This window comes from Patagioenas fasciata, chromosome 2 (assembly GCF_037038585.1).
Source record: "Patagioenas fasciata isolate bPatFas1 chromosome 2, bPatFas1.hap1, whole genome shotgun sequence".
NCBI classification, from domain to species: Eukaryota; Metazoa; Chordata; class Aves; order Columbiformes; family Columbidae; genus Patagioenas; species Patagioenas fasciata.
Genome location: NC_092521.1, coordinates 46,892,260 through 46,904,613, shown reverse-complemented (window position 1 = coordinate 46,904,613; position 12,354 = coordinate 46,892,260). Strand labels below are relative to the sequence as shown.

The 12,354-nt window shown below is 39.6% G+C and overlaps 1 protein-coding gene across 5 annotated transcripts in view; it reads right to left on the bottom strand.

The window, feature by feature from the left end:
- TRAPPC8 (trafficking protein particle complex subunit 8) overlaps window positions 1-11,886 on the bottom strand; it is a 57,006-nt gene extending 45,120 nt beyond the window's left edge. For 2 of the 5 annotated variants that reach the window (XM_065830604.2, XM_065830606.2), the window contains exons 1-3: window positions 11,488-11,886; window positions 3,961-4,155; window positions 1,241-1,324 (exon numbers count right to left, since the gene is read on the bottom strand). In XM_065830604.2, coding sequence (XP_065686676.1) covers window positions 1,241-1,324; window positions 3,961-4,155; window positions 11,488-11,644 — 436 coding nt within the window. In that variant the 5' untranslated portion in view covers window positions 11,645-11,886. Of the gene's footprint in view, window positions 1-1,240; window positions 1,325-3,960; window positions 4,156-6,324; window positions 6,475-11,487 lie in introns of those variants that run through there. The other 3 variants (XM_065830607.2, XM_065830608.2, XM_065830609.2) reach the window with 2 other exon arrangements.
- Window positions 11,887-12,354: the final 468 nt, after the last annotated feature.

The window sequence follows — 12,354 nt, the reverse complement described above, 5'->3', positions numbered from 1 at the left end:
ACTACTTTGTTTTGTGGGGTGGTTTTATTTTCCCCACCTCCCCTCCTCCCCTTTCTCATTCAGACTATTAAGAACCTTTGAAGCGGATACAAAGGCAACTGGATTCTCTCTACACAACCACAACATATTATACCTCAGTAATTATTCAAATATTTACAGGGTTGTAATCATTTATAGCAGATACTTACAACAATAAACATGTACAATATTTGAAACAAAAACAATATTTGAAAAAAATTTCAGAGGTAACATTTCATAACACATGCTAAAGCAGTCCATTGCAACACTGTCATTTAGGTACACAGACATGTATGTTTTGTATTTTTCTATTAATATGTTTCCAGTATAGTAAACAAGCAGAACTGAAGTTTAGGCAAACTTGTTACTGTGTTTGTAAATTGTTGAAGAAAAAAAAAACACTGGTGATATTTGTACACAACAGCTTAACAATGAGAAGTCTATTTCATGAAGTTTTGTACTTTTTAGCTACCTGACTAAGATTAATTTCACGGATACTGGTACTCTAGCACCATTCAGAAAGGAAGGCATTTAGCAGCACCTGAACAGACACTACTGAAAAGTTAGCTATTACTAACCAAAGGCATAAACTTTGTTAATATCTAAAACTGAAAAACATCAAAATCTGGCTTTGATAGAGCACAACACAGGCCTTCTCTGTAAGTTGAGAGGTCAATAAACAATGTCTTTTGGTAGCTATAAGTCTTACAAACTAGGTGAAAATGTATTACACCACTTTTTTTTTTTTTAAGAGTCATACTCCAGAAAGAATGCCAATATAGCAGAGGCATATGTGCCCCTAGTACAGTCAGCACTTTAGCTCTAATTTGAAAAGCACCACTATCCTCTGAGAAGGAAATTCTGTAGAGAAGCAGAAAGTATTTACATTTGAAATAGAGAACAGGGACAGTATATAGGTCCATAGGATCAAGTAAGACAGTGCTTTTCCAGTATCTGGTCATTTCCCACCACCATGCTGCATCTATTGATTCTATGGAAAGACCAAATGATTTAGATTAACAGGAATAGAAATGTGACTAAAAGAAAAATTAAACAACCATCACCAACAAGTTTTCATTTGGAGGGAAAAAATGGAGGAACACACATCTACGCCAAGAAAAGTGCTAAACGGTTGTAGGAGATGGTAAGGAAAGGCGGATGGGGCACATGGAAAAGGAATAAAGGGCAATTTGGCAAACTGGCACCAACCACAAAAAAATACCTGAATAAAACGTGGATGTGTTCAGTTCCATCAGTGTCTCTTTCCAATTACTGTACCAAGGAACACTAGCCTTAACTGAGCGATCTGATAGAAAAAACATGATATTATTATACTAAAAAGGGTCAGGTGCAAACACTCTACTGACTTTTACGCTCTGGTAGCATGAAGCAGAAAATCTATACCATGCAGACCCACCAGGGACTGAAGAGATTTGATTCCAGCTAACGTTAATCATGAACACTTCAGGTTCCTCAACGTGTGACAGTTTAATAGAATCCAATATTAATTTCTGGTTCAGTCTAAATTCTGGGCTTGAATAAAAAAAGGCAATCTATAATTTAGCAAATAATTAAGTTACAGTTACATATTATAGTCTCTTCCAAGTAGAAAAATATAAATGTAAGACACTAAGTTCTGATATTTCTCAGTCTGTAGTACTACAGTTAAAGTAACTAATGATGTAGCTGCTGAAAGTGGTCACCTCAACACTCTCCCTTATCTTCACCATATTGCTGCATGCCATCATGCAGCCCTGAACAAACATAACCAGGGAAGTGATCCACTTGAAAATCTGGGAGAAGAAAACTCTTTAGTGGGATCACTTTTCCTCACCCTCCACATGTACCAGCACATGGGAAAAGCAGGCATGAACACAAGCACCCTTTCAGCAATCAAACAGGTGTCTCACTAAAAGAGCATTATGGAACTATGAGACTATTAAACAAGTGTAACAAAGAAAGATTAAAAACAAACCAATTCACCACAGCAGTTCCAAAACTTTTCTAAAAATAAAAAAATCTAAAAAAAAAGCAGTATGATGATCTTAGTGCTGAAAACACCCATACGTGAGCCTCTAAAAAAAATGTTTGCCTTCCTTCAAAACAGACTGCATTTGATCATCATTGAAGATTAAGGAATGACTTTTTAAATATCGGTATCCAGAAAACTAATTCACCAAAAGAAAAAGAGCAAATTAAATAACAGATTAGAGTATTTCACATTTCCATGCCAAAAAGATTATGTTTTGTTGCCAGGAATGAATGCTTCCATGGGTTTTCAATAAAATGCTCTAACAAAGTTTAAAAAAAAAAAAGTTTCTTGGCAAATACTCAGCTTCCTAAGTAGAAAAGGAACTCTACCTGGCAAACCAGGGACTTCCTCACATCCTCCTACAATGCAATCTAAGTTTCAACATGACAACACTGTACCACTGCTTTGTGCTAAAGCCCTAAAAAGGGGTACCACAAAACTACATGATTTCGTCGTTCTTATGTGATTTTTGTTCCTACATTATTTTGTCCTTCTGTATGATCTTCATCAGATTATACATCTCTCCTTCTGTCAAATATGCATACTGCCAGTCTGAATGGAAATAAGAACCTAATCACCGAGAGACAGAAGACAGTCAAGTATGGCAGTTTGCATAACTCCAGTAGCAAATAAGGAAATCAAAAGGAGAATTATTTACTTCTACAACTAGAAAGCACGGCTTGATGTAGCCACTATTCTTCTTCCCTTCTCTCAATACTTCACTTTCAAACTGAGGTCATCAAAAATGTTATGGAAACATCTCTTCATTGAAACCATTCTGCTTTCTTAGGGTCTTCCAATCTCTAGAATTCAAGTAGACTTTCTCTCCAGAAAGACTTCACATAAAAATAAAAATTCACCGATTTCACAGATAAACGGGGGCGTGGAAACTGAGAAACTTTACAGTTTTCAATAGCTCCCAAAAACTTCCAGGCTCAAGTCTCTTCCTTTTCTCTCAGTATTTCACATCAAGTTGAGGATGTGGCTTGTAAATTAGGTTTCAAATATGTAGAATTATGCAATTTTTCACCATCAACATTAAAAAAACATACTATGACAACATCACTTACTAATCCTCATGAATTTTCATCAGTCTTGTGCTATAGCAGAGATTCCTCACCGCATGCTGAACTTTAAGTAGAATAAATTACTCATTTAAATAGGGCAATGCATACATGCTTTGAATTAAGTATGTACTCAAAGGTTTTAATGGATTAGGATCTTAATTGGGAGGAGTTTAATCTTCTCAGCTCTGAAGATCAGGTCTCCTTTAGTATAATTCACAATGCCTTATTCCTTGGGGATCTGAAAACATCTTTAGACTATTCTAGCCATTTTGACAATGAAACATGAAGCATAGAGTTTCATAGTAAAAAAAACAAACACACACAAGACACAGAATCACATACTTTTTATCTTACAACTTTTTATGTCAACTTTATGAACTCTTTGCATTAAGCGATAAGTAAAAAGACCAAGAAAAGAAGGCAGGAAGACTAACTTTCATGTGAAGCTGTATGTTAGTACCACTGTAAATACATCTGATATTTATTCAACCAAGTGCAACATGTTAGTATACCAGTTCTGTAACAAGAAAAACCTCTCTAATTTGATGAGCTCTTAAAATGAAAGCATGAGTATTTTCTGCATTAAAAATAGTATGATGACTTAACACAAGTGCAGAAGAATTACAACATCAGGAAATGTTATATTAAGAATTATTAATTAAGTTCAGCCACTCTTTTGGCATCATATATAAAACCAAAACTATTTGATAAATCTGAATCAGTAAAAACAATGACTCAAAACTTATCAACACTCAGAGTAACTTTAATATATGCCACAAACCTGTAATCAAGCTTACAGTAAATTCCAGTTTCAGTTACAAAAAATACAATATCATTACATACCACTAATGTTGAGATCATAATCTCCAGCTGTGATCACATTAGCTACTAGTCCTTCAGCAGGCTGACTGACAGACACAACATCATTCAAAAGTTTTCGAATGGCACCAGGCTGAGGTGGGTGAGTAATAATGTTGTTGACAGCAATCTTCAAATTTTTAATTATGTGAAGCTGATTATTAGGATCTCTCATGTGAACTAAAAAAGACAAGAAATAAGCTTTATTGAGGAGTGTAACAGAGTTAAAATAGTTACCGTAACATAGTATATTTCTCCCAACAGATTATTCTTTTTCTTTAAAGATTAATTTTTGACTAAACCACTGTATCAATTTCAGATCACAGACCATAATATTTGAGTATCAAAAATGGAGTGGGGGGAAGGAAAGAATGAGGAATTACTTCATGTTCAACATTAGGTTCATCTAAGCAGGCTTATGAACACCTAGCATAGGATCTTAGCTTCTAAGAATATCCATTCAGAGTAACAAAGGCACTCAAAACCCACACCCTACACTGATGCACCCCCTTCCCTGTAGAATGTACTGAAGTTGCACAGAAAGCCTATAGTAACCATGTATGGATGTCACATAACATCTCATATTCCAAGGGATCCCCAGTTTCCAAGAAGACACCAGTACACAATAACAGCATTCAAGAAACTCAACAGGGACAGCATAGTATTAGTGTATCCAAAATGAACATATCCTTTCCTTTTTAATATTACAGTGTGATTGCCCTAGTTTTGCTGTTTTGTTTATTTGAAGAAATCATTTTGGAACTGCATGTTCTGCAGAAGGCATCACACAACTGATTTTAAAATAATGTTACTGAAGTTACATTTCTGGAGTGACAAACTTTTAATAAAAATTAATTAACATTAGTACACGTTAGTAACACATTGTTGAAGAGCAGCACTGCTTGGGGATGAAAAACTGCAGATGAGCCGACAATGCACGGTTGCAGCCCAGAAGGCCAGCTGTATCCTGGGATGCATCAAAAGGAACATGGCCAGCAGGCTGAGGGAGGTGATTCTGCCCCTCTGCTCTGGTGAGACCCCACCAGTAGTTCTGCACCCAGCTCTGGAGCCCTCAGTACAAGAAACACCTGTTGGAACGGAGGCCAGCAAGGCAATCAGAGGGGCAGAACACCTCTTCTAGGAAGAAAGGCTGAGAGCAGGGGTTGTTCAGCCTGGAGAAGAGAAGGCTCTGGGGAGACCTTATAGCTGCCTCCCACTACTTCAAGGGAGCTTATAAGAACGAAGGAAACAGACTGTTTAACATGGCCTGTTGCAACAGAATAAAGGGTAACGTTTTTCAACTAAAAGTAAATTCAGACTAAACACAAGGAAGAAATTTTTTACAGTGAGGGTGGTGAAACACTGGCACAGGTTGCCCAGAGAGGTGGTAGATGCCCCATCCCTGGAGACATTCCAGGCCAGGTTGGACAGGTCTCTGAGCAACATTTAGTTGGAGATGTCCCTGCTCATTGCAGAAGGCTGGACTAGATGACCTTTGAACATCCCTTCCAACCCAAACCATTCTATGATTCTATGAGCACCAGCATTCCCAATTCACTTGAAAATACTTTTTTAAAAAACCAAAAAGTTTTATGAGTATTAAATACTGATTTCAGAATTATGCATGAGAGTTGTGCCTGACAAACAGTGAGCTATGGCATGCAGCCTCAAAGAAAACGCAATGCAGTTAAATGTCATGAACCTGGTGTTTATGACAGAACTACAAATAGCTGGGAAACAGGCAAAATGTTGATGTGAAGAGGTTGCATATTTAGGAAAAGTGAAGTAGATTGTTAGCAATAAAAATAATACTAAAAAAGAAACAGATTCATTATTAAAATTAGCTCTTAAAAAGGGTGATAGCAGCCTTATGTTATTAGCACACAGCAACTTACACTGTTTCACCTTTGTGTTATTTACCCAAAAAATATTTTCTTCCCATTAAGACCAACTTCTCCAAGAAAGACATCAGAGAGAAAAAACACGAAAAAAAGAAAGAGTCCCAAGCCCATGCAAAGGAGTCAATACCAGCCCTAGAAGACAAGGAAGCAGCAAAGTCCAGCAAGACTATCAAGGAATTATGGTATTTAACTCAAAGCTAAAGTTGAAAGATCATATAACTGTGACAGCTATAAGTAGGGCACCTTTATTTTCTATATGTTTAAAAAAATTTCACAGGCAAAATTCTCATTTTTCTTCAGTGATATGTGATCGCTTTTATTCTCTAAGTCCCTAATTTTGTTTTTGTGGTTTTATCATTTTAAAAAAAAAGTCTCAATTTCCAGAAAAGAAAAACAGATTGATTACAAGAAAACTAAGGTTTTTTTACGCTTATGTATACTGGCCTACCTTTCTACTTAAGGTCTACCTCTGTGATCTTTCCACTATAATTCAATTGGGCTGCAGTCTCTTGTAACTTTCTCTGTAAGATACATGTTACCATAAGCAATAATTTGAGTTTCACATAACTCATAAATGCAGAACTCGCTTCGTAGAATCTTCGTGAAACCTGCTCACTCAAGCCATCTGTCTTAAAAAAAAAAAGTATTCATGACACTTTCAACAGACATTACAATCCTGGGTCTGCTCTGATTTTTCATTACATTTTCCCTATTTCAAACCACAAGCACCACCAAGTAAGCCAGACTGGAAGTGCAGGCGGGACGCGTTGAATACAGCTACCAAAGACACCTGCTGCTACCACATACCAACAGCACAGCTCTCGACTCCTTTACATTTTGTTTTCACAAATCACTTTATACCATATACAAAGCAGAACAAAGGAAAATTCTTGTTCTTCTCCTCGTCTTGCAATTAACCACAGAATTCACACTGTGAAGGTCTGAAACAGCCGCTTCAGTCCCCTCCAGCCAGGGCAAGCACTCCACACCTTTTCCACAAGCCTTTTCAGATAAAAACAACTGTGCAGCCCAAGCCGGATCACACTAGATGTGTTTACAGTCCATCTTAGCTGTTAAAACAGACTTCTATCCCGGTTCAAGTCCGGACCAGCATAGTTCTACCCTCCTCAGACACACATTCACTCCCAGCTTTTAGCCAGTGCTGAAACTCATGGGAAAACACAGTGAAGCAACTTAAAGAACTGATCCTGCCCAACAGGACCTTAAAATCTGTGGGGTATTTTTCAGCTATAAGTTTCAGATTGAACTTGTTCATCATAAGGCTGTATCAATACAAAGGATGGCAACTGTGCTGGTTAACCTTAATTCATCCAGTTCAGCATTTCTATCAGAAAGCTGAAGGGAAGGATTTTTTGTTTCCCATGTTATAATACAGATAAATTATCAACCCTGCTTCCACATGAAACATCAAATGTAAAGCAAATGGGAGGGACAAACAACTAAGAAGCCAGTCTGCCTTTACCTGTGCAGCTGTAACACTAAAACTCATCATTGGTGTCTCTCCTAAATTACAACAGACATAATAACAAAGAGCAAACACATTTCCCTACAGGATGCAGCTGACATTTCTGGCATATGTGCAACGCTAAGGACCAACATAAAGGACATTCTTGGATGTCCAAAAAGCTCTTGCCTTAATCCCTAATAAAGGAAATGTATAACATTAGAAATTTAAGTGTTCGTAAGAGTTCAGAAAGTATTTCGCCAAAAGTGGGAATAGTAACATACATAAGAACAAGATCTTCCTCATCAGAAGCTGAAAATATTCATATGTTGATTAAAATACACATGAACAAGGAATTCCTAACATCTAACTAAGCTCAAATAAATGCAGTGTTCTCATTACACCTCCTTACTTCCAGCACATTTTTAAGGCTTCGAATCGGATACAGTTATCAGAAGCTCTTCCCCTCTAAAAAAAAATAAATTTAAAAAAAAAAACCACACACACACAAAAAAAAAAAAACAAATAAAAAACCCAACACTCTGGTTTAAGATTAACAAAGACTATTCTAAAGTGACACTCGCTAGTTGGCATGTACACTGTAATTGTCCCTCCCATCAAGACAGTATTAGTTTGGATAGTATTTTTAAGGATTCTTAAAAACAGGATGCTATTTAAAAAATAACTAACTATACAATACATGCATTTGTTAAATTAGGCATCAATTGTTATTAACTAACACAATAGCTAAAAAAGAGTGCCACTTTGAGAATAAATGTGAAGGTATAAAATCCACAATATACTTTTCAGTTTTTCTTTGATAAAGGAAACCAAATGGGGAGGGGTTTGGTTTTCTTTTCTTCTAAAGTCAAGACTCACCAGGACAGTAAAGTTTTTCTCTTCAACCATTGCTCCTTCAATAACAAAAAGTGACTTACCTACAGAAGTCAAGAAGCTAAAAATTACAGTACAGAGCACTTGGAAGCCTGTGCTCTGGATTTCCTCCCATCACAATTTGCTATATTGCAGGAGTATTTTTGGCTACAACATTAGTAAGTCATTGATAGACAGAAGTTGATGAGTAGATTAATACTGATCAGTGCACAGGCCCCCTCTTAACATCTACATTACATATGTTTGTGGAGTTCTACTTGAAATTAGATATAATCTGGTTTCCTTGCACTGAACAACTGCAAGAAGCATGTGGTTTAACACTACTTGAAGAATCAAGCAGCGGTCTGGACCTTCACATCTCTGCTAACATGTGAAGGACAATCAATACATGCACAGCAAAAAGCTCAGCTTAGTTTCTGTGTATCAAAACTGTTTTGCACATAAACCACAAGATTCATTTCATAACTGCACTACTTCTCTAAGCGAGCACGCTGATGAATGTGCAGCCTTCAGCAGGCTCATAAGCTATGTAAATCCTTAACTTCAGAGAAAAATCTGTATTGCAACAGGACTCTAAGAGTGCAGTAAGAAACCAGTGACTGAGCTCTTCAAATTATAGAGGAGTTCAGGAAGTAATGCATGTACTTTAAAGTTCTGTAAAAGGGACAGCTTATTTCTAAAGAGATGAAATACTAATCAATCCAACTTTACATTAGAAAGTCAACGAAACAGCCACTAAGACAGAAGTATTCATTACCAAAAAACAGCAAAACACCACACCACAGTATTTCATACTTGCTTAGGAAAAAACTGTGCTTAAAAGTGAAAATATCAAAACAATCACAAGCAGTGAAACACACAGTTGTGGAGGATCGGATCATTAATCGTGCTTCTCTTCCTCTTAATTGGATATGAAAAGCACCGTGGAAAAATTTTACTGCTAAGTTTGGTCAAATCTATTAAGGTACAGCAATTTAAGAACTTATACGACATTTCTAGGTCTTGTACACAGGATACAGTTAACAGTGTCACTATGCAACAAGAACAGTGACTCCAATAAGCACGTCTCCCTGTCTTAGAACTCCACAAAGTCCAGAACTAGAGAAATTGCTTACTCTTATACAAACTCATGAGAAACTTTATTACACTGAACTACTGTTCTGTCTGAAGAAAATACCACCTGCTACTCGTTTCCCTATCATCAGCACACTGGCTTTCACCACAAGAAATTACATGTAGCACGCAGTAATGTTTTCTCCACAAAGCTAGAATAGGAAGTCACACTAGGAATGAAGAACTGCAGTGAGGCTTGCAGCCTGTTGAATCAGAATACAGAGCAACAAAACCCACAGTACCAAGCTTCACCTTCTTGGTTCTCTGACCATCAGGTTTTGAACGAGATGGTTCACACTGTTGAAGTTATGCAGCCTACACAGAACAGCAAGGATGCCCCTTCTCAAATATATGTCACAAAAGCCACAGCTGCAAAATTAGGAAATTAATGGCGATTTAGAGGCAATTCATGGAGGTGTTACTTTATTCCATGACAGAGCTTGCCTAAGACCAATTACAGAAACATCAAAAAGTACTACAAAATTATGAAAAACAAACAGTATAGCTTTTCTTTACAAGTTTTTAGAAGAATGCAGAAATTGAGTCAGTATCAGTCTCTCCATAATAAGCTCAAAGTCCTACATTATATCAAGGGAGGAAGTGTAATCTTCAGCCATGACTTTACCATGTCTTTACTAAAAGACAGTAAAGGTTAGTTTGGTTTATATAAAGTACCCACATACTACTCAGGTCTGCATTTACAGGGGGAACACTGAGAATAGTTCAGGTTTGTAAGTTCCTTAACTGTTGCTATAACTGGAACAAAAATATTTACTACTAAGAAACAACAGAATTAAGTAACCTTGAGAGCAAATGCTTCATTTTGAACAGTCTGCCTCATTTTTTTTGCTAGATGCATTTTTAAAGCCTTTCACTAAAGAACCTATAGAGATATTTAAGTAACTTCAGAATGGCAAGGACACAGGCTGCTGCATTTATTATTTTTATCTATGCATTCTCATAGAGCTCATGAGTGTTGCTCAAAAAGGGAAAAGGCTTTATAAAGGTTATGGCTACTAAGTTATTAAGACCTGCCACAGAATTAAGGCAGATTTTAATGCACACTAGCTTTTAAGTCTGTGCATTTGTTTTTTTTTTTTTTTCTTTTTTTTAATAGTAACACAAAAAACTAACTCAAGTGAAAATACAAGTTTCGTTTTCCTGAACTGTTTCCTCAACACAGAACATGAAGAGACTGAAGTCTGAGCTGTCAGAAACCAAATTTGACGAATGTCACTGCATTGCTACTCTGACAAAGAGCTCTTTCCAACTGCTATTCTGCATATTATTCTGATGCGCAGTGGCTTGAAAAGCATAGTTTAGTTACACTAAAAAAAAAAAAAAATTCCAGATAGTAAGTTGAAGCATTACAGTAAAAGAAACCTATAGTATCATCTTCCACTGGTCAGTTTCTCTGGTCAATATCCAGTTTTGCTGCTGCTTTACCTTGTCATTTCACCTGTGCCACACAGCCAGCTCAGTTCCCACCTGCTCTTTGCACACCTCTTACTCACAGAACCAAGCAAAACAAGTATATACCATAAAACTACAAGCAAGCAAAAGCAATGACTTGCAACCAAAATTACAACTAATGTTCCTGAAACACTGAGTATACCTTCAACGACTGAGTATTTTTCTAACAGCCTTACCACGGGTGTGAAACTCAAGAAAATCTACAGCAATAGGCAGGTACCAGATAACAGTGAAGTCGTTTTAAAGAAAGAAAAAACAGGGAAGAGCTAGATTTGCAGACACCCTTCTTTTCAGCCGTGTGCTGTGATGTCTCCGGGAGGAGCCTAACTTCCAAGCCTCCGCAGAGAAGAACAGACTGAAAAATAAATAAATAAATAAATAAATCAAACAGACTTGACAGCCACCTGGCGCAACCCCGGTAAAGGTGCGCCTCCGCGAAGCCTGTCACCGCTCCACGTAACGCCCGACCGACGGGACACCACCACGGTCCGGGGGAAGGGGTCTCGCCTCAGCCGCGCCGCACAAAGGAGGTGCCGTGACAGCCGCTCCGGCCAGCCGGGCGGGGCTCCTCGCCCCCCGGGCGTCCGCCGGGCGGAAGGGAGCGGCGCCGCCTCCCCCGCCCCGTGTAAACAAACCCCGCGCCCCGGCTCCGCTCCCGGCACTGACCTTCCGAGGTGAGGCGGCAGAAGGGCTTCACCAGCTCGGCGAAGCTCAGGTTGTTCTTGCGAGTGAGCTTCTCCGCCTCCTCGCTGCACAGCGCGGCCACCAAGGGTACGAACGAGTCCTGGATGAACTCTTGCACCGACTGCACGCACTGGGCCATCGCCGCCGCGCGGGGGCTCGAGCCACTCGAGCCGCCCCCGCCACCTTCCTCCGCTCTTCTCCGCCCGAGCCCGCCGGCTTCCCGTCAGTCTGTCCGCCGCTGCTTCCCCGCGGCTCCCGCTCCAGCCGCCTTGCCCCGGCACCGCGGCCACCGATCGCTCAGCAACCCGCCAGCGCCGCCATGTTGCGCCTCAACCGAGCCCCTCAGGTAGCGCCCACTCCCGGCGGCCCTCGCGTTCACTCATGTGATTGGCCGAAAGGGGGCGGGGCCGGGCCGGGAGCGCACGAGCAGAAGCGGCCGAAAGGGGGAGGCGACGGTGGCCGGGCGGGAGTGGGTTTGTATAATATGTTTCCACCCCCCGCCGCCGCGGCTGTTGGTGCGTTCCGAGGCGGGTGTTCGCGGGGCGGTGCTGCCAACGGCTTTCGCCTCGCTGAGGTTGCAGGCGGTTGTGCCCGAGCCGGAGGCGCCGGCAATGACAAAATCACAGAATGTTCGGGATTGGAAGGGACCTCGAAACACCATCTTGTCCAAGCCCCCGCCGGAGCAGGAACACCTAGATGAGGTAACACAGGAAGGCATCCAGGCGGGTTTTGAATGTCTCCAGAGAAGGAGACTCCACAACCTCCCTGGGCAGCCTGTTCCAGTGTTCTGTCATGCTCACTGTGAAGAAGTTTCTTCTCAAATTTAAATGGAACCTCTTGTGTTCCAGT